We start from the raw sequence: 23,712 nt of genomic DNA on the forward strand, positions 1-23,712 counted from the left end.
GTGGTAATGTTAGCTCCCTACCTGAGACTCTGGGTCAGCAGAGTGGTAATGTTGGTGCCCTACCTGAGACTCTGGGTCAGCAGAGTGGTAATGTCGGCTCACTACCTGAGACTCTGGGTCAGCAGAGTGGTAATGTTGGTGCCCTACCTGAGACTCTGGGTCAGCAGAGTGGTAATGTCGGCTCCCTACCTGAGACTCTGGGTCAGCATCAGCAGCAGACTCTGGGTCAGCAGAGTGGTAATGTCGGCTCCCTACCTGAGACTCTGGGTCAGCAGAGTGGTAATGTTGGCTCCCTACCTGAGACTCTGGGTCAGCACCAGCAGCAGACTCTGGGTCAGCAGAGTGGTAATGTTGGCTCCCTACCTGAGACTCTGGGTCAGCAGCAGCAGACTCTGGGTCAGCAGAGTGGTAATGTTGGCTCCCTACCTGAGACTCTGGGTCAGCATCAACAGCAGACTCTGGGTCAGCGGCAGCAGCAGACTCTGGGTCAGCGGCAGCGGCAGCAGCAGACTCTGGGTCAGCGGCAGCAGCAGCCTCGGACGCCGAGGCGCTTTCCTCCGCCTGCTCGGCCGGCTGCGGTGGCGTGGGTTTGGTTCTCTCCCACTCACACATGTATACAGCTGTCCACAGCAGAGGGAAAAGACAATAGTGTTGTTTTTAACCCATTCTGACCTGAGATCAGATTCATACGAGGTCTCCACTGGACACACACTGGTCTGATGAACCCATTCTGACCTGAGATCAGATTCTAAAAAATGTCAGTCGTTCTTCGATTTTTCAAAAATAGCAGACCTACAAGCTCCTAGCGCGCCACTCGGTGGCGCGCTATGAGCTTGTAGATCTGCTATTTTTCAATAGCTAAAGCATAACATAATGCTAACACCAAAATGGGTGCCCGCCCAGAATGGGTCAAGATAACATTCTTTAGTTACTGGTCCGTTATATTTTACGCTATGTGCCGAAAAAACGTCCATCTGGTTATACTCATATTCACGAAAGGAACTGAGCCAAGCAAAAGGTTAGGAAGTATAGCTTTTAACTGCAGTTGTTTTGGTAAACATTCATCCTGTATAGTATTGCAGTTGCGTTTTGGCCACCAGTTGAACCCTCGTTTTGAGTGACATTTACACACCAGTCTGAACTTCTTCACTCGACAATCCTACTACAAAATTACTACTCTGCGTACGTACATGTACGTACATGTATGTGCAAGTCTGTCACCACCACCAGTGTATCTCGAGAACCGCCCAATCGATGAGACGGTTATATATATATATATATATATATATATATATGCATACATACGTACATACAGACACACTGTACTAAAGGTTGCGCTCGCATACAACAATGGAGTCTGGAGGATGCTTTGTAACGGGCTGTCTTGTAGTCTATTTATGACTCTGCATTGTTGCTTTCATCCAGTTGAATAAACAGAGGGGACTGTACTGTAGTGGCTGGACTCTTTTTTTAGAAGACAGGATATTCCAACAAACCAGATAATTATAGCCTGGCAAGAATTAGACTCTGGATTAAACAAACAAATAAATAAAAAGAAAGAAAGGAGAAAAAAAAAGGATAGTAGAGTCGTGTGCAGTCTGAGGGGCAGAGGGTTCAAAGTAGTGACGTTCTTCTGTCTGTTGGAACTAAACTAGGAACAGAACTGTGAACAGAACCGGGAACAGAACTGGGAACAGAACCGGGAACAGAACTGGGAACAGAACTGGGAACAGAACTGGGAACAGAACTGTGAACAGAACTGAACAGAACTGGTAAGAGAACTGTGAACAGAACTGAACAGAACTGGAAAGAGAACTGTGAACAGAACTGAACAGAACTGGTAAGAGAACTGGGAACAGAACTGGGAACAGAACTGTGAACAGAACTGAACAGAACTGGTAAGAGAACTGTGAACAGAACTGAACAGAACTGGGAACAGAACTGTGAACAGAACTGAACAGAACTGGTAAGAGAACTGTGAACAGAACTGAACAGAACTGGAAAGAGAACTGTGAACAGAACTGAACAGAACTGGTAAGAGAACTGGGAACAGAACTCAACAGAACTGGTAAGAGAACTGGGAACAGAACTGAACAGAACTGTGAACAGAACTGAACAGAACTGGTAAGAGAACTGGGAACAGAACTGAACAGAACTGGTAAGAGAACTGTGAACAGAACTGAACAGAACTGGAAAGAGAACTGTGAACAGAACTGAACAGAACTGGAAAGAGAACTGTGAACAGAACTGAACAGAACTGGTAAGAGAACTGTGAACAGAACTGAACAGAACTGGAAAGAGAACTGTGAACAGAACTGAACAGAACTGGTAAGAGAACTGTGAACAGAACTGAACAGAACTGGTAAGAGAACTGGGAACAGAACTCAACAGAACTGGGAACAGAACTGGGAACGGAACTGGGAACAGAACTGGGAACGGAACTGGGAACAGAACTGGGAACGGAACTGGGAACAGAACTGGGAACAGAACTGGGAACAGAACTGGGAACGGAACTGGGAACGGAACTGGGAACGGAACTGGGAACAGAACTGGGAACAGAACTGGGAACAGAACTGGGAACAGAACTGGGAACGGAACTGGGAACAGAACCGGGAACAGAACTGGGAACAGAACTGTGAACAGAACTGTGAACAGAACTGGGAACAGAACTGGGAACGGAACTGGGAACAGAACCGGGAACAGAACTGGGAACAGAACTGGGAACAGAACTGGGAACAGAACTGGGAACAGAACTGTGAACAGAACCGGGAACAGAACTGGGAACAGAACTCAACAGAACTGGGAACAGAACTGGGAACAGAACTGTGAACAGAACCGGGAACAGAACTGGGAACAGAACTGTGAACAGAACTGTGAACAGAACTCAACAGAACTCAACAGAACTGGGAACAGAACTCAACAGAACTCAACAGAACTGGGAACAGAACTGGGAACAGAACTCAACAGAACTGTGAACAGAACTGTGAACAGAACTGGGAACAGAACTGGGAACAGAACTGGGAACAGAACTGGGAACAGAACCGGGAACAGAACTGGGAACAGAACTGGGAACAGAACTGGGAACAGAACTGTGAACAGAACCGGGAACAGAACTGGGAACAGAACTCAACAGAACTGGGAACAGAACTGGGAACAGAACTGTGAACAGAACCGGGAACAGAACTGGGAACAGAACTGTGAACAGAACTGTGAACAGAACTCAACAGAACTCAACAGAACTGGGAACAGAACTCAACAGAACTGGGAACAGAACTCAACAGAACTCAACAGAACTGTGAACAGAACTGTGAACAGAACTGGGAACAGAACCGGGAACAGAACTGGGAACAGAACTGTGAACAGAACTGGGAACAGAACCGGGAACAGAACTGGGAACAGAACTGGGAACAGAACCGGGAACAGAACTGGGAACAGAACTGGGAACAGAACTGGGAACAGAACCGGGAACAGAACTGGGAACAGAACTGGGAACAGAACTGGGAACAGAACTGGGAACAGAACTGTGAACAGAACCGGGAACAGAACTGGGAACAGAACTCAACAGAACTGGGAACAGAACTGGGAACAGAACTGTGAACAGAACCGGGAACAGAACTGGGAACAGAACTGTGAACAGAACTGTGAACAGAACTCAACAGAACTCAACAGAACTGGGAACAGAACTCAACAGAACTCAACAGAACTGGGAACAGAACTGGGAACAGAACTCAACAGAACCGGGAACAGAACCGTGAACAGAACTGGGAACAGAACTGGGAACAGAACTGGGAACAGAACTGGGAACAGAACCGGGAACAGAACTGGGAACAGAACTCAACAGAACCGGGAACAGAAGCAGATGATGCGTTACCTGGGCGGAACTGCTTGACCAGGATGAAACAGTGTGAGGTAGTGTTGAAGATCAGCACCGATACGCTGAGAGAGAGAGAGAGAGAGAAACAGAGATTAAAGTGCGGTCCATATAAGACGTCTAAACTTCACCCATTAATGTGATGCACAATCAATGTAAAGCGCCTTGGATAAAGGCGCTATATAAATGCACCATTTTACCATTAAGACCTGCGAGGCCGATTCTACAAATGTTTTATGAAAAACTTGTGCTTGCTATGCTATACGAGTGGTTCTCAAACATTTTCATGTTGTCAAGGACCACCAAAAATATATCTACAAGCTCACATAGAGCACTGTGCTTGTATATCTGCTATGTTTTCATAGCCAACCAATGTACGGTTAGTAGCTATATATGGTTACGAGCTTGTAGGTTTTGCTATTTTTGAAAAATCAAAGAACGACTGACGTACAGTAGAAGACATTTTTAGAATCCGATCTCAGGTCAGAATGGAAAACTGTCAGGATGTTGACGACATTTTTATAATCTGATCTCCGGTCAGAATGGGTTAAATGAACGTCATTGCGAGCTTCAGAAAGGCAGAACTTTCCCTCTGAACATTTATGTGTGTCCAGAGCCAAAGGGCATGCTGATGTACAAGCAACACCCATTATGAATTTGATTAGCTGCAGCTGTGATCACTTACATGACCACTGTGTACTATTTGTACACAGCGATGTGGCAGCCGGCCATGTTTTTATTTGACCCTGTGCTGTAGTTTCATTCACCTGGAAAGTGGGAAAACAAACTCAGCCTATTATAGGCTGCCTAGGGTCGTAGAAAAAGCTTTTTTAGTCACGGAATATTATCAGAATAATCTCAAATCTTGGGAATACATTTCTTACCAAGAAGTTTCTTCACCAATGTGTTTGTGTAAATGTGTCTACTAGCATGGGTCCGCGTCAATATGCCGACGGTCCATTGGTCCGATCGACAACCTACCTCAAACCCTCACCCTAACCCTAACCTCCCCCGGGGCAGACACCTAAACCTAACCACCCACCCTCTCCCGACCCCCAGCGCACCTCGGAGCAATGGTCCGTCGGATCATAGGGTGCTTCCCTACTAGCATATCCCACGTTTGTTTCTATTCAACCACGCTATGGGGAACTTTTGACAGCTGCTGAAAGTCGGGGTACCATCTTGGCCATGCATGAGAAAGGTTTGCAGCATTTCATTACACTCATTGTATATCATTCATTCACTGAGTCATGTGTACTAAGGTGGTTTTCGCTGGGGTGTGTTTGTGTGTGTGTGTGTGTGTGTGTGTGTGTTGCTGCCAGTGGCGACTTGAGGCCCGGGGTCTGTGTTGGGAAAGCGGAAGCGTCTGAGCCAGCAGGAAACCCTGCCCAGTCTTTCCCATGACGAGAAAGTGTGAGAGAGAGAGAGAGAGAGAGAGAGAGAGAGAGAGAGAGAGAGAGAGAGAGAGAGAGAGAAAGAGAGAGAGAGAGCCCAATTCATTTCATATATCGCCCCACGCCGGTGTTGCAATTCTCTTCTTTTTTTTTAATACGTTTTTTTATCCCACGATTTTTTAAACCCATTTTTTCATCCAGTGTCAATTATCTAATGTAATCCTGGGCGCTACACTTCCTCTGCCAACCTGGGCGGGGGGACGGGGGGGACGGACTGAGCTTGTGGATCTGCCATTTTGCCAAGTGGTACTACAGGCCGTAGTATCTCTATACCAAGTCGTTCACTGTCTTGGGTGTACAGTAACTGCACTCTGATCAGACAGCTATGATAAAAAAAGAAAACAGTGACAGTCTGGGAGTCCCTGAAGGATCTCAGTGCAAGATATCTACAGTCAGTGTGTGTGTGTGTGTGTGTGTGTGTGTGTGTGTGTGTGTGTGTGTGTGTGTGTGTGTGTGGTCCCTGTTATCAGCAGCGTTATACTGTATATGAGAGGAAGAGGCCAGCTGATTAAAAAGCCCCCAGTCAATTCAGGGGCCTCTTATCTGGACACAATCCATTCAGGGGCCTCTTATCTGAACACAGCCAACTATGGAAACCACTTCTCCATCCTCTTCCTTTCTCCATCACACCGCCATTCACACAGCCCGCTCCTTCATTCACATCCCGCAGCGCTCCTAGGAAAGGCCCTAGTGTCTAAAAACAGCCCTGCTAGATCACCCCTACACAAAAATATACATGTATGTTTGTGTAAAAAAAAAACAAAGAAGGAAAATGTGTCAGTCAGCTGGCAATATACCGTCCGCAGAGGCCTTTTGCATTTTCAGATTTTAAAAGACAAAAAACGTTTGATAGCCACCCAGCAAGTCTGAGTCACACTTTGTGGCACGTGTGTTCATGCACCGATCTGCGACACCTTGTGAGCTACTACTGAGCTTGTCGATCTGCTGTTGCAGATCGACAAGCAGCAAACTATTATTCAGGCGTTAACAAGCATGCATGAAAATAGAAACTCTCTAATTTGTGTGACAACAGCGAACTAGTGGAGTACAGAAGTCTTATAGAGGAGTACAGAAGTCTTATAGAGGAGTACAGAAGTCTTATAGTGGAGTACAGAAGTCTTATAGTGGAGTACAGAAGTCTTATAGAGGAGTACAGAAGTCTTATAGTGGAGTACAGAAGTCTTATAGTGGAGTACAGAAGTCTTATAGTGGAGTACAGAAGTCTTATAGTGGAGTACAGAAGTCTTATAGTGGAGTACAGAAGTCTTATAGTGGAGTACAGAAGTCTTATAGTGGAGTACAGAAGTCTTATAGTAGACTACAGAAGTCTTATAGTGGAGTACAGAAGTCTTATAGTGGAGTACAGAAGTCTTATAGTGGAGTACAGAAGTCTTATAGTGCAGTACAGAAGTCTTATAGTGGAGTAGACAAGTCTTATAGTGGACTACAGAAGTCTTATAGTGGAGTACATAAGTCTTATAGTGGAGTAGACAAGTCTTATAGTGGACTACAGAAGTCTTATAGTGGAGTACATAAGTCTTATAGTGGAGTAGACAAGTCTTATAGTGGACTACAGAAGTCTTATAGTGCAGTACAGAAGTCTTATAGTGGAGTAGACAAGTCTTATAGTGGACTACAGAAGTCTTATAGTGGACTACAGAAGTCTTATAGTGCAGTACAGAAGTCTTATAGTGGAGTAGACAAGTCTTATAGTGGACTACAGAAGTCTTATAGTGGAGTACAGAAGTCTTATAGTGGAGTACAGAAGTCTTATAGTGGAGTACAGAAGTCTTATAGTGGACTACAGAAGTCTTATAGTGGAGTACATAAGTCTTATATTGGAGTACAGAAGTCTTATAGAGGAGTACAGAAGTCTTATAGTAGAGTACAGAAGTCTTATAGTGGAGTACAGAAGTCTTATAGTGGAGTACAGAAGTCTTATAGTGGACTACAAAAGTCTTATAGTAGAGTACAGAAGTCTTATAGTGGACTACAGAAGTCTTATAGTGGACTACAGAAGTCTTATAGTGGACTACAAAAGTCTTATAGTAGAGTACAGAAGTCTTATAGTGGACTACAGAAGTCTTATAGTGGAGTACAGAAGTCTTATAGTGGACTACAGAAGTCTTATAGTGGACTACAGAAGTCTTATAGTGGACTACAGAAGTCTTATAGTAGAGTACAGAAGTCTTATAGAGGAGTACAGAAGTCTTATAGTAGAGTACAGAAGTCTTATAGTGGACTACAGAAGTCTTATAGTGGAGTACAGAAGTCTTCTAGTGGAGTACAGAAGTCTTATAGTGGAGTACAGAAGTCTTATAGTGCAGTACAGAAGTCTTATAGTGGAGTAGACAAGTCTTATAGTGGACTACAGAAGTCTTATAGTGGACTACAGAAGTCTTATAGTGCAGTACAGAAGTCTTATAGTGGAGTAGACAAGTCTTATAGTGGACTACAGAAGTCTTATAGTGGAGTACAGAAGTCTTATAGTGGAGTACAGAAGTCTTATAGTGGAGTACAGAAGTCTTATAGTGGACTACAGAAGTCTTATAGTGGAGTACATAAGTCTTATATTGGAGTACAGAAGTCTTATAGAGGAGTACAGAAGTCTTATAGTAGAGTACAGAAGTCTTATAGTGGAGTACAGAAGTCTTATAGTGGAGTACAGAAGTCTTATAGTGGACTACAAAAGTCTTATAGTAGAGTACAGAAGTCTTATAGTGGACTACAGAAGTCTTATAGTGGACTACAGAAGTCTTATAGTGGACTACAAAAGTCTTATAGTAGAGTACAGAAGTCTTATAGTGGACTACAGAAGTCTTATAGTGGAGTACAGAAGTCTTATAGTGGACTACAGAAGTCTTATAGTGGACTACAGAAGTCTTATAGTGGACTACAGAAGTCTTATAGTAGAGTACAGAAGTCTTATAGAGGAGTACAGAAGTCTTATAGTAGAGTACAGAAGTCTTATAGAGGAGTACAGAAGTCTTATAGTGGAGTACAGAAGTCTTATAGTGGAGTACAGAAGTCTTCTAGTGGAGTACAGAAGTCTTCTAGTGGAGTACAGAAGTGTTATAGTGGAGTACAGAAGTCTTATAGTGGAGTACAGAAGTCTTATAGTGGAGTACAGAAGTCTTCTAGTGGAGTACAGAAGTCTTATAGTGGAGTACAGAAGTCTTATAGTAGAGTACAGAAGTCTTAGCGCCAGAACATCTCTCCATGTCTCTAGTACAAGCGGAGGTACAGAGTAGACCCGAGCCAGGGGGGGGGGGGGAACACAGGCCCGAGGCATGGAAGTTTTCCCGCGAGGGCTGCAGGTCTGAGCCTTGAACCGTTTGTTCCGTGCCATTACTGCTGTGTGGCCCGGCCCGCTTCCCTCCCCGAAAAGAAAAACCTGCGCTAATGTTTAAACCAAGAAGCAAGGCTGAACGGGTGCTCGGGACATTTCACGCGCCGTTAAGCTTGGAGTTCTCTCGGCGGGGCTTCCGGGGCCGGACGGCGGGAAAAGTGTGCGCGGCAGCACACACACACACACACACACACACACACACACACACACACACACACACGAGAGAGAAAACAGAGGAGAGGGTCTTTCCGCGCTTCAGTGACTGTGTGTTGTTTGGCTACAGTACAGCGCGCTTGTCAAAGAGGGACATTTTGGCTTTGGCGGGTTGACAATCTGGTGATGTGCTTTATTTAAGTTGACTAGACAAGAAACCAAATCAACTTTAAAACTATAAATATTTATATAATTTGTTTCTTTCTTTTTCATATATATTTATTTGACGACACACGAGCAATGTAATGCCATTATTCTTACTTAGGTGAGAGGATTACCACCCCCTGTAAATAAATATATGTGTATATGTTTTTGCTGCTCATGTGGATAAACCTATTTTGAGATAAATAAAAAAAAGCAGGTTCAGTGTATTGGTCAGAATTGTATTGAAAGCCCCTTGAGATGCAGCATCTCATTTTAGAGGGGGTCCCATACACAGGGAAAAAGATTACATACAGTACAGTACAGTTACACAAATAGACAGTGCACAATAGACTGTACTGCTTTGCCAGCCCAGGACACATGGTTGTCTGTTGATGCACAGAATATATTCTGCGGGGGGACTGAGCCTCTCACCTCTCCTTAACCCATTCTGACCTGAGATCAGATTCATACGAGGTTTCCACTGGACACACACTGGTCTGATTAACCCATTCTGACCTGAGATCAGATTCTAAAAATGTCAGTCGTTCAAAAACGACAGACCTAAAATAGCAGACCTACAAGCTCATAGCGCGCCACTCGGTGGCGCGCTATGAGCTTGTAGATCTGCTATTTTTCAATACCTAAAGCATGACATGATGCTAACACCAAAATGGGTTCCCGTTCAGAATGGGTTAAAAAGGATTCTCTCTCTTGTGCAAAGCAACCGTGCCAATAACCAGGTTTATTCTTTAGCCCACACCTGTATGAATTAAGAATCTACCATGAATTATATTAGAATCAGGATCAGAATATCTTTATTGTCATTGTACAAGACAACAAAATTGAATGATATATAAAGTCAAGAATCAAGATCCCCATCTCAAAACAGTCAAACTTATAATAATAATAGTCACGTGTCAAACTATCTTAATGCACCTATGCTGAACCTTTTGAATCAAGTCAGTAGGGGCTAAAACCTACAAAACATTTTATTGCAACTGCGGCAAATCAGCCACCTTCAGTCAATCTACGTTAAAAGTCAAAAGGCAGCACGGAAGGTTAAATAGCTACCCGACAACAGTAGCATTCCAAGGTTTCTCTGTGGGGTGGTTTGGCACACATTGTGTAGACTAGAGCATCATTGAATAATGATTTCTGCTACCTTTGTCTAAAACAAAGAGTCAAAAGAAGTGCCTTGATAGATACGAGACGTCACAATGTCATCCCCAGAGGGGACACGTTTACTGTATTAGCATCCAGTGACCTAGGCCTACCCCGGACCCCCCCTGGAGGTGAAGGTTCAACACAGCATGGCTGCTGTCCCTCCACTAAAGACATCCACATATGCCTGCAGCTTCCAAATGACTTTACCTTTCAGTTGGCTCCGGGCCACACACACACACACACAAAGAACACTAACAGGTCATAAACACATACCATTATTCCACTGCTCCCATAAACACGTAGGTGTCAAACTAACTAACAGACATGGGGATTTTTTCTTTTTTAGATATTCATAATAATAATTGTGTCACACAGATGATAATTATGAAGTGATTTTGGTTCAAACAAACAACTTTTTTTTAAATTAAACAAATTTATTGTGGGGAAATATACAGCATATTTTTCGATGTGTCAATTGTCTCTGGTGTTACAATTTGAAGTTATGAATTTTAATGAACAATTCGGTTCCCGGCAACATATCGTTGCTGTCGAGCAGAAACCTTGTATATCCATATTTCAACGTTCATGTTTTTTTAGCTATATATTGTCAATGACAAATAAAGATCTATCTATCTTATCTATCTAGATACGGTAGTACTTCTGACTACAGTGTCACAAAAGTGGAAAAAATAGCTCATCTATAAAATGTGTAGATTTGAAAAATGGTGGAAGTGGTTACGTGATGGTTCTTATGATGAATTCCTGTTCTGTTCTTTAACTATATAGCCTATTTGTACGTCTCTAAATGCTTTGATGAATTGAACATGGTGGACCCTCTTGTAAACAAGTGTAATGCTTAATTGGGTCGTCCACTCACAGTTAACAGTCTTTGTATTGAGTTTGTGCATGAAATGTACTGTAATTCTGCAAACTGTTAATAAATATTTCAATCAATCAGTGTATGTATGGGTTTTATAAATGATATTTATTTATAAATATATTTATAAATTGAAAAGTATTAAAAGGAGAATTCCATGCTAGAAGGCTTTCTTACCTTTATTTGTAGTTGCTACGTCCCCACCGAAGAGGTCCAGGTGTTATTTTGTGCAAAAGCGCATTGTTGGCTATTTCCCCTACCATGAGCCCTCAATGAATTGAACTGAATGGGGCATTGGGGCGTTGTGCTAATTCGCTTATTTCCATCGCTCAAAAGCGGCACACTTTACTACTTATTTCGATGGAAATAAGCGAATTAGCACAAAAACCCAACCCCCATTGAGGGCTTATATTAGGAGAAATAGCCAATAATGAACTTTTGCACAAAATAACACCTGGACCTCTTTGGTGGGGACGTAACGTAACGACTACAAATAAAGGTAAGAGAAAGCCTTCTAGCATGGAATTCTCCTTTAAAGAGCTTATAATACAGTAACTACATTGGAATGCATTGGAACACGGCTTCCTTTTTTCCATTTCGAACAGTTTTTGGTCTGGAGATACCAGGTTTCCGCCCCTGCAGCGAGGACATGGCTAGCCCATTCTGACCGGGCACCCATTTTGGTGTTAGCATCATGTTATGCTTTAGCTATTGAAAAATAGCAGACCTACAAGCTCGTAGCGCGCCACCGAGTGGCGCGCTACGAGCTTGTAGGTCTGCTATTTTTTTTTAAATCGAAGAACGACTGACATTTTTTAGAATCTGATCTCAGGTCAGAATGGGTTAATCAGACCAGTGTGTTGTCCAGTGGAAACCTCGTATGAATCTGATCTCAGGTCAGAATGGGCTAGGGGGCTAGCCGTCATGGTAGAATTACCTCCTAAAAAGGTGCAGATCTGAGATCTGCACCTCTGGGCTATTTTCTCAGGGAAATATGGGACTGAGGAGGTTTTATTGCTGCTTGTCTCTATGGTACGATCTGTTACAGTTAAATAAATGCCCCCCCTCTTGGGGGTCTTATAAGAGGAAGGAAAAGAGAGACGAAAGAAGGGCTCGTGACCTACCTGGGGGCATTGGGATAACTTTTGGCTAAATAGGTGGGTAATAATACAGCAAGCTCTCGATTTGACCGAAATGTGTGATATTTCTGTTATAGTGGCCCTATCTATAAGCTCTACTACAGTACAAGGTACAAGCATGTGAGCTTGTAGAGTGGTGGCTATTTTTGGCAAATGTTCTGTATGCCCAGCAAAGGGACGCTTCACAGGTTCATGTGGTTCACTCAAGAGTGTAGATCAGTGTAAAAAGAATGAAATTCACACCCGTGTGAAGTGAGTGGTGCAACTCTGTGTGGGGGTCCCCAGGAACATCCAGACCCCTAGGAACACGCACATAACAGGGGGCCGGCCCGGTTCCGGAGAGCCGCCCCGCGTCAGAAATGGTCGAGAAATGACAGAGTTACCGTGTGGGGGTCCCCAGGGAGGGGTCCCTCTACTCGACTGTACTGTAACACCCCAAATCATCATATATACAGTTAATATATATGTGTGTGTGTGTGTGTGTGTGTGTGTGTGTGTGTGTGTGTGTGTGTGTGTGTGTGTGCGTGTGTGTGTGTGTGTGCGTGTGTGTGTGTGTGTGTGTGCACGTGTGTGTGTGTGTGTGTATGTGTGTGTGTGTGTGTGTGTGTGTGTGCACGTGTGTGTGTGTGTGTGTGTGTGTGTGCACGAAATGCTATTTCGTGCTCTGACAGACAGACCGACCCAGCCGGTACTCAAAAACACATGTATGCAAATATACTGTATATATATATGAAAGAAACCCTATATAAAAAAAACCTCGAGAGGCAACGCAAAGCAAGCTTAGGCGAGCGAGGTGTCGTGTCGAACGTTGCGTAATCACCTTCAGTCGATTGAGCAAAAATCGTAAATCTTTAAATCATTAAAGTTGAAAGGCTACATTTTCATTTGCCGTCGCTATTTTAGCTCCAAGGTGTGGTAGTTTGACCCAACGCTCCCCCCACCACGACAGGTTCCATCAATCTTTGAGTAATTGCAGACGGGAAACACTCATAAATTCTCCCTTAAGGGGTTTATTTCAAAGGCATATGGAGTTGATGTCACACGATTCAAAACCTTGTGGTAATGCAGAGATCAAGAGTTTTTACGCTGTATAATACCATTCGTATTTGAGTGTTAACACCCGTGACACTTGTACGTTTGTTTTTTGTTTGTGTATTATTGTTTTTCATTTGTTCATTTCCTTTGAATGGGGGGGTGGGGGGGGGGAGGGGAGGGTTTGTGTGTATATGTGTATGTGATGTGAATGTTTGTAATGTATGTCTTGTCTTGAAAACCGGAAAATGTATAAATAAAATAGTATAAAAATAAAAAAAACACACCCGTGACATCTTCTAGGTTGTCATTAAGTGCATCTCAGTTGTCAAAAGCATGCAGCGAGAAAACATGAGGTCATATCAAGCCCATGGTAGCGACAAGGCTAGGGGGGGGCATAGAACAACAGAAAGTGCTCGGCTGTCGTACCCTTCAACCTGTCGTACCCTTCAACCTGTCGTACCCTTCAACCTGTCGTACCCTTCAACCTGTATCGCCTGCTTTATAATCAACATCTATGAGACATCTGTGAGTAAACCAGACCTCACCAGACCTGGATTCTGTTTAGTTTTTTTAAGTGGTGCAACCACTTCTACAACCAGCTCGCAATGTCCGTGTGTTTGTTTGTGATGTACGTCAAATGAGCACGAGTGGTGTGCGCATGCGTGAAATTGGAACGACAGAAGTATGTGTGCACGCACCCGCACCCGCGTGTGTGTAGTGCCGTGCATGTGCGCGTGCGCGTGCACCACTGGTGTGCGCAAACACCCGTGTGTGTAGTGCCGTGCATGTGCGCGTGCACCACTGGTGTGCGCACGCACCCACACCCGTGTGTGGATGTTGTTGCTACATACATAGCGTCAATGCTAGCGAGCTAGAATATAGCCATCCTTGCTCTAGAAAGCACCAATGTTTCCATCTAGACCACCGGATTATCAGCAAAAACCTCCGAAAATCGCGCTAATGGACCAAACCATGCAGCTCCGTAGGTTAGCAGTTATTCAGCTTTTAGAGAGGGGAGTTGCACCACTTGGTTCACACAGGTGTGTTTTTTTTTAACGCGTCCCTCTTGAGAAGACCTGTAGCAGACCTCTCGTTGATGCAGGCAACGTGTGTGCGTTCCTCGCTTCCCGCCCTTTATGCAAATCTCACACTCACACGCACACTTTTTAATTACCTGTCATGGGTTCGCATGAAGTCCCAGGATTTCTTCGTCCCATTCTGCGAATACACAAAAAAATGAACAAATGAAGAGCTATAATTATTTGTCAAGTAAGGAGCAGCACAATCACATCAAAGTTATTACAGTACAGTACAGTACAGTACAGTACAGGGACCCCCCCCCCGGGGACCCCCACACTCTGTCATTTCTCGACCTTTTCAGACACGAGGCGGCTCGCCAGAACCTTTTTTAATAATCTGGGGACCCCCAAAATAATTTGGCGAACCCCAGGTTGTAGACTACCACAAACTTGTGCTCCTTATACACTCCACTAATAATTGGCTAAAGGACAAGCCATGCGTGGTGTGAGCTTGTAGATCAGCTATTTTCAGCATGCAACCAAGTGTAAAATTGTCCACATTTTAGTCCAGTTGACGAAATTGTCAGTATATTTAGTCTTAGTCATCATAGCTTAGTTTCTATTTAGTTTTCGTCAGTGAAAAAAGGTAGTCGACGAAAGATCTTTCGTCGTAGTATTAGTCGAGGAAAACAACAACACTGCTGCTATGGCTACTCAACGACCCTGGTGGGATCAACAAAGATGGGCACCAAGCCGCAGCCATGGAACCACTCACAGAGAGAGAGCACGACTATTAATCTTCTCGGGAATTCCAGTAATGGTCAAACCGTTTTGGCACGACCTATAGCAGGTCTTAAGTTGGCCATAAGCAATAATGATCAATGAGTTAATGGGAAGTGAACACTTTGTGTATCATTAACCACATAAAGAGTGTAAAACAAGAGCATGAAGCCAGGGTTTGGCGTGGGACAAGTTAAAGTATAGTGGGTCAAAATGGGTTGAGTAAACGGTAAACACAATCCAGAGTCCTGAGGGACGATTCTCCAAATTGTCTTCCAAAATCATGACAGGTTTTCAGAAATACTCTCTGTTTCTATGTCAGTCGTTCTCAAACCTTTATCATGTCAAGGACACCCCAAAAATATATGTATTTGGCCACCGACCCCCATCTGAAAATCTGCTACAAACCACCATCAGACATGCCCTGGAAGTGAAAGGAGAGATACATACTAGTCAGGTTCCTTACGTTCAGATATATGAGTTCGTAGGCTTAAGACGAAGATTTGTAAAACTATATATTTTTGGAAACCTTAGGGCCTAACGAATCAGAAAATGTTTGTTGCCATTTTTTTCGAGGTCGGTAAAGCAGCCATCTTGGAGCTTTAAAAATGGCTACTTTCAAAAACGAATTTCTCAATATCTCGCCTACTAAATGACCTAAAATCAAGATTGCAGTGGTTAAGGAGCAAGGAATCCAATGGAGCTGACTACAATATAAATGAGACATGTATGGATTGGTATTTTGCATTTTATTCATATCTTGCATTCTTTTACAAGATTAAATAGCATTATTCTTGGTCAAAATACACTAGCTGTTTTTATTGGGACATTCAGGGCTTTCTCTGGCTTTTTGTAGATGGTCCCTCCAAAGGTAATGAAAAGGTCCCTAAAATATCCTCATTGAATGCTGGTTTTAGTCATAGCTCAATGCTGTGGTTGAAAACACCAAACACTTCCAAGGCCTCTATGTACCCCCCTTTCTGAAGAAGGGAACGTTTGTCTTCTTTGCTGCAGACAACACAGATTTTTCTGAAGATACTGCTGATGGCAAAGGCACCACTCACGGAACAATCGTGGCAGTATACCAGAAAGCTAACGCTCCTGGAGAACCTATTGCCCCCCCTCTGACCATCGAAAACTGTCGGTCACGCCATAGCATGTACAGATGATGCATTGTGACAAACCCAAACCACAGCCATACAAAAGGACAAACCAGTTTGCAGTCAACAAAGACGGCATCGCTGCAAACTATCAGCTGACACACCTAGGATGGATAGTAGCTTATGCATTATCCAGGCAGAAGACTGGAGAGAATCCCAGCATGATTCCATGTTGGGCAGGGTACAACTCACTACTGTCCTCAAGTCTGCCCGTCACTCAGATTGGATCTCTACCACTGCTTCCAGAGGTGGCTCATGAATGGTCAACCCTTCTCACTGTGATCTTGCAGGCAGGTGAGCTGAGGCGCCTGGCAGTTGGTGAAGAACATCCTACGGTCATCTCATTTGACATGGCACTCTATGAGAAGGTTGTGCAGTTGTTGGATGCCAGGCCTGAGTTGAAGCCCACAGTTGTCCCCAGACTTGGTGAACTCCATGCTGTCATGGCTGCTCTGAGAGCTCTTGGAACATCCATAGATAATTCAGGCATAGATGATGCATGGATAGAAGCTGACGTCTATGGTTCAGCAACAACAAGATTCTGAACTGCTCACACTACAAGCGTTCTCTCCAAGCCCATATCTATTCATACGTAGCTCTGTATGAACTGGTACTGGAGGAATTCTTCAGAGAGAACCCACAGATGAAAGAAGACTTCTGTCAGGCAACGGAGCAAGTGGAATCAGCCTGTTCTGAGGAGAACAAATCCACAAAAGCTGAATCTGCCAAGCAAGCTAATGCTACCCTCCACGATGTCTTGACTACTGCTGAGGTGGTGAAAGCATTCAACGAGTGGGAAACACAGCGAGCCTCAAATGCCATGTTCAAATCAATCATGAACTACCTGCACCGAGTGGAGACAGTCCTGTTCTTCATAGCTGCATCTCGCAATGCTGATCTGACACTCCATCTGCAAGCAGCAGAAGGACTGGGCCAGCTGTTCTTTGCTTTTGACAGGATCAAATACAAGCGACTCTGGCCCAGATACATCGCTGATATGTATGATCTCAAAATGAATCATCCTGAGACCTGGAAGAAACTTGAAGCAGGTAATCTGTCAGTCACCAGAAGTGACATTCCGTTTGTGTCCATAGGTGCAGACCACGCATGCATCTCAACAAGCAGATGAAGGTCCATTCTGGACTGATTGGTATCTCAAACAACGCCAACGGCTGGCAAAAACACAGAACATCCTGGACTAGGGTTAAGTAACATCAGAAGAGATCTTGAGGCAGTTGACAAAATCAAGGCTGCAATTCTGAGTCATGGCAACCCGGTTACTGCTGAAGGTGACAAGTTGTACAACTTCATCATACATGCTTATGTCCCACAGGAGTATGTCCCACAGATCTTAAACATCAATGACACTGGGCAGAAACTGTACCAAGACTATGTGTCAGAGCGAATCAATGGAGACATCAGCCTCTGGGCACCAGTCAAGAAGGAAAGGTGGTTGTCCAAAAGCTGACAAAGAAGCCACCAACAGTAGTCACAGTAAAATATTTAAGTGTATGGTTCTACGGTAGACTGATGTCCCTAACCAGAAACTACGATGAGGTGATTCTGGTTTTTGACACCTACAAGGCTGATTCTTTGAAGCACATCACAAGAGAGAAAAGAAGAAAAGGAAAGGATCCAATTCAATATCAAATCAGGGACGACACAAGCATCAAGAACGTTCCAATGAGCCGCTTACTTTCACATGACGAAACAAAAGCGGATCTGACAGAGTATCTGGCATCAAAGACCATTGAATACAGCCACGAATCCCCCAAGCTTGTCATCGCTTCTGCTGCAGGTCACACTGAGAGCAACAGTGGATTGTACATTGAAGACAACAACCACGAATAAGCAGACACCTTGTTAATCCACCATGCAGTTCTGGCTTCACGTCGCAACCCCTCCAGTGCACAGCTCATGTTCTTCTCTCCGGACACAGATGTACTTGTGTTGGTTGTTGCAAATTACGAAATCCTGCTGAAAAATACATATGTTTCCATGGCATCTGGGATTTTGGAAGTGAAGCCAATATGGAATGCAATATGGAATTGGTGTAGATCGAGCAAAAGCTTTGCCAGCGTTTCACGCATTTACAGGAGCAGACAACACAGGGTGCTTTTCTAGAATAGGCAAAGCTACCTGGCTGAGCATCTACCTCAAAGCAGATGACCATGCCGTTAAGGCTCTTCACATGCTTTCTCAGACTAGGAAAGTGACAGAGGATCTTCATTCTGCATTAGCGACGTTTGTTTGCACTGTATACTCTCCGAAAGGGATCAAAATCAACAATATCCCTGAACTGAGGTGGCATCTTTTCTGCAAACACATGGCAGAAAGTGAGAAGCTTCCACCCACACTTGGTGCCCTCAAGCAACATGTCCTAAGGGCCCATATCCAGGCCAGCGTGTGGGGTCAGGCTGACATCGCTCAGCAAGAGTTCCTTGACCCACTACAGAACGGCTACCACAAGGACAAGGATGGCCAGCTGAAACCAGTCACAACTGAGCTCCTCCCTGCACCAGAATGTATCATTGAGATGGTCAGATGTCAGTGTAAAGCAGACTGCTCTTCACACAGATGTTCGTGCACTTCAGTGGGGCTCCCCTGCACAGAACTCTGTCAGTGTAGCTCTGACTGCCAGAATGAGGAAGACTGTCGTGATATCACATATGCAAATGACAGTGATGACAATGAAAATGATGGAGATTATGCTTAATTGTAGACTCAACAGCCTGTGTTTTTCAACAACAAAGCCAATGAGAGATTGTACATATTGTTATGTTAAACAATTTTGATGGATATTATGTTGGACTTGTTTGTTACAGTTCATTGAACTTTCAATGTACAGAGATTATGGGATATGTTGGATTTTAATTGTTGATTGTCCAGCTTGTCCAGCTTTTAGTGTATGTTCACAAACTTTGTCCTGAGTGGAGAATTTTACTTCATAGTGTCTGATGATGTCATATTTTACTATGTCATGATGATGTACGATGATAAGAGCACCCCTCACTTCACACAGGTGTGATTTTTTTTGTTAAGTTCTTGATTTAAGGTACCTTTGTCTTGATTAAAGTTGTCTCCTGTCTTTTGAGAGATGTGATAAAGTCTTTGTGAAAAATTCCATTGTTTGGGAGATACATATCATCATACATATCAAGATTACCAGAATAATACCATTTGATCATGTAAAAATGCAAAATACCCACCCATTTACATTGAAAATCAGCTCAATTAGATTCCTTGCCCCAAAAAATTTAGATTTAACCACTGCAATCTTGATTTTAGGTCATTTAGTAGGCGAGATATTGAGAAATTCGTTTTTGAAAGTAGCCATTTTTAAAGCTCCAAGATGGCTGCTTTACCGACCTCGAAAAAAATGGCAACAAACATTTTCTGATTCGTTAGGCCCTAAGGTTTCCAAAAATATATAGTTTTACAAATCTTCGTCTTAAGCCTACGAAATTACATAAGGAACCTGACTATACAGTACGTATACATTGCGGATCCATGCGAATGAAAAATAAAACAATAAATCACTTGTGGCAGAATCATTGATGTTCTTTGCGTTTAATTATGCGCTCACGTCACAGACGAGAAGCTGTGTAGGTCCTTCTCAATAAATCTTTCAAAAAAACAAACTGATGGATTAATTATAGTGGATCTGTTATTTTGTGGATAAAATGAACTGGCTATAAAACCATATCTGCTCCTGACTGGACATTACATTCTTTCTGTGGACTCATCTATTGGGTATTTATTTTTCTAAAAGTATTTTCTACTTAAGGTATTATATTTACATTGATCATTCTCCTAATTTTATAGTTTAAAAGGTTTATAAGCATTTTTGTAAATTGTTACAGGCTCTCTGCCTAGGTTTTTGGTACTTATTTATTTGTACTCTGATTACTTTAAAATGTATTTTTACATTTCCGGAGTTTCTTGCTCTGCTATCGAAGTTAGATTTATACAGTCCTTTCGTATTAGCATTATTAATTACCTTAAAGATGGAGTGCCACGATTTGTTTCCACCCTAAAACATGATCATCAGATATTATTATAATAATATAACAGTATTTGTTAAAATCATGCTTTCATGTGGACACGCCCACCAGTTCATTAAGTATGCCTGGTGGGTGGTGATCCACCTGAACTGAAGCCGCACCCACAGCTGTAGTTGTACGATAAAGGGGGAGGGGTTAGGGGAGGGGCTGTTAATGTGATGTCACTATATTACTGTTTATTTCATTGGCCCGTTTGACTGTCCAGGGTTCAGCCTCCAGGAAGAAACCCTAAATACAAAGTCAATACATCATTGCACATAAAAACGACTCCAGGGTGTCTGATGAAGTACTGTGACCTCATAGACACATGAAAAACTGGAAAAATTGTGGCACTCCATCTTTAATTATAGTAATTTATCCATTACAAACTATAAGCATATTACATTGGTTATAACATCAACTTAAAGCCTGGGGAAACAGCCTGCGCCTTCATTTGATCATCAAAGTACACAATAACGAGGACCTAAGTACTCACAAGGCAGCAAAATGCCCGTGCAGAATTATCTTCAGTTCTGGGCCGTTCTGGGGAGAGAGGCACCTCTAGAGACGGCCCTTCGTCCCTGGAGGCCGCCTCATCAGCTAATCCTGAGGCTGCGATAATAGTTAGCTTAACTTAAAGTCAAGCAAACTCCCCGACAGCTAATTAATTCTGCATATGCATAAGATCACGCTTATAGGATCATGTTGGATGAAGCTTGTGTTGTCCTTAAGGGATGAACATTTTATATTCTAAATGCACCACGTCTCTCTGTGTGTGTGTGTGTGTGCGTGTGTGTACGTACACTGTACGTTTGAAATCCACATAACTCGAAAACCGCCTTGACACACACGATCCACACCACCTCAGGGGGTGCGGTGCCCGACCTCGTCAGTCGGTGAGATACACCGTTGTCTCGAAAACACTACAAGAGCCTCTGCCCGGCCTCTACATAATATTACCGTCACCTTACTGTACTTACTAGAGACATGTACTGTAAGGGGACTGGGATGCATTGCCTCATAGCCCCCCCACCCCATTGCACAACAGGATGTCCAATGTCCAAATTGAATACAGGACATATCTGCACACAAACAACTTTATCAGGTATGGGGTTACACAGACTACAAACGTTTAAAAATATGAAGATGGGACAGTCTTTTCAACAATCAATCTACACATCAGACGGCATTCTGACACAACCTGTTTGGAGCCGCACAGCGCACACACACACACACACACACACACACACACACACACACACACACACACACACACACACACACACACACACACACAGAGGGGTTCCCCTCGTTACTAGGGCCACTTGCTGGGGGGGGGGGGGTGGCCCTCAGGAGACAGAGAATCACAGGCCGACATGGATTACAACAGAGAGATTAGTCTATGGGGAGAGAGAGAGAGAGAGAGAGAGAGAGAGAGAGAGAGAGAGAGAGAGAGAGAAGCTAAGGACAAGCTACACAGGGCCTTGAAATTAATGTGGTAAACTAAATGAGGTCCCTCTGGCTTTGCCTGCTCAAAATCTGCACGGCCTCTTATTGTGAAAGGCTATTGTAGAGCCTGTGGGATGTGAGGTCTTGATGATCTTCCAGGTCCTTAAAGTCTAATAACCCACTCTTTTTTTCTTTTCTTTTTTGTCCTCCTGAAATGTACAACCTGAAGTGATATTGCCTTGTCTGTCCCTGTTTGAGTGTGGACTTGATGTCATATGTAGAAAAAGGACTATACAGAGACATTGGAGATGGTGCCACATGGAGGGGGGATGAGGGAGGGAAGAGGGGTGGGGGAAAAATAAGAAGAAAATCTTGGGAACTGCTCTTGTGTCATATGTAAAAATGCTATATGTATTGTAATGCACTTTCCAAATAAAACAAATATTATATAAAAAAAAAAAAGTCTAATAACCGTCACGCACGTGACGTCGCACTATGAACCTGACAGGTGCAGGCGGTTAAAACAATCATCTGCCCCCGCCCCCCCGCTGCCAGATACAAATGGCAGTCTTTTAAATTCCCACCATGTGCTCTTCAATTTCCCTGGATTTAAGGATCAGCTGGTCGTCTCCTCCTCCTCCTGTCCAACCTAACCTAACCTAACCTAACAGACGGAAGCAAGGGAGCCACGTGAACCAATTCTAAAGTCAGGAGGAAACTCGGTGTTATAAATGGTCAAATTAATGGCCATGGTGAGATTGGCCCCGCTTGTGAAAACGTAATGTTAACAAAAAAACTGATGAACTAAGAATGTTTTGTATATGGAAAGAAAAAACAAAGTAATAAACTAAACTAATAAACTATAGTCCCGGCCCGGGCCGTCACTCCCTAATAATCCCTGTAGGTTGTGCGGGAGCACCACATTGTATCCCCTGTGAGATACACACATGAAGTCACTTCTTTACACCCGAGAGCTAGGAAGACTTCCACCAGCATGTTGTAATACAGCACTAGTGGTTCCCAAAGTGGGGTCCGGGGACCCCTAGGGGTACATGAGGGAGTTCCATGGTGTACCTATAGCTCAATTAGAGATAGTTATATGAACCAAATGGACCCTTATGGGTCTGTAACTCTGATTGTGAGCTTGTAGATCTGCTGTTTTCAGCATGCAACCAAGTGTAAAATGAGTTATACTGGATCTCTTGTTCACTATAGTCCCTTCCTAACATTTTAGTTTATCTGTTGACAAAATTGTAAATAAATGTATTCTTACTCTTAAGTCATCATTCAGTAGCTCAGTTCTCATTTAGTTTCCATTTAGTTTTCGTCAGTGAAAAAAGGTAGTCGACGAACATTTTTCGTCAAAAACAACAACACTGCTACCTTGAAAACACGACCAGGTGTTCGTTCGTGCTGTACTTCGTTTGGACTGTCTGGAAAAGCCACGCGCTCTGAATGTGGCCCGGTGTTACGTTGCCCCGGTGTCTAGGAAGTTAGGAACAGAACATTTGCATGACTGATGGTCAAGACATTTAGCAGGTCATTTTCACCGGGGTTTTTTTTTAGATTTTGAAGTTGATTATCTTTGAGCCCATGAAGCGTTCTGACATTAGAAACATAGCTTTTTCAGAAAACTGTCAGGATGTAGAAGACATTTTTAGAATCTGATCTCAGGTCAAAAATAGGTTAAGCACATGCTACTTCTGTCTGATTTTACTTCAGTCATGCTAGTGTTAAAAAAAAAAAGAAAGGCCAATGGCTGTAGGCAGCAAACAATTTGAATTGGTATAATGAATAAATATAATGTAATTAGTTGTACCCAAACAAGCAACCATAGTGGTTCAATGTAAGATTAGTGGGATTTACGTCGATGAGGGGGCAATTGCCTGCTTTGTCCAACGGGGGCAGGCAATGAGAGTTAACAAAAGGACAACAAAACTACAAACATGAATAAGAGTTCCTCTTAGGGCTGACATTAGGGGGAGGGGAGGGGGGGGGTGACTGTGTGAGAGATC

At 43.4% G+C, this 23,712-nt stretch overlaps 2 protein-coding genes across 2 annotated transcripts in view; both read right to left on the bottom strand.

The window, feature by feature from the left end:
- Nucleotides 1-23,712, bottom strand: part of LOC308334301 (estrogen receptor beta-like) — a 272,603-nt gene that overhangs the window by 145,197 nt on the left and 103,694 nt on the right. The window lies entirely within an intron of this gene.
- The window catches only part of nudt14 (nudix (nucleoside diphosphate linked moiety X)-type motif 14), a gene marked incomplete at its 3' end in the record, with an annotated part of 34,761 nt that overhangs the window by 4,356 nt on the left and 6,693 nt on the right, over nucleotides 1-23,712 (bottom strand). Inside the window, exons 2-4 of the mRNA XM_080791307.1 lie at nucleotides 14,421-14,464; nucleotides 3,872-3,936; nucleotides 427-620 (exon numbers count right to left, since the gene is read on the bottom strand). Coding sequence (XP_080647433.1) covers nucleotides 427-620; nucleotides 3,872-3,936; nucleotides 14,421-14,464 — 303 coding nt within the window. The remainder of the gene's footprint in view (nucleotides 1-426; nucleotides 621-3,871; nucleotides 3,937-14,420; nucleotides 14,465-23,712) is intronic.

This window comes from Protomyctophum bolini, assembly GCF_963924005.1.
Source record: "Protomyctophum bolini genome assembly, chromosome: 19".
NCBI classification, from domain to species: Eukaryota; Metazoa; Chordata; class Actinopteri; order Myctophiformes; family Myctophidae; genus Protomyctophum; species Protomyctophum bolini.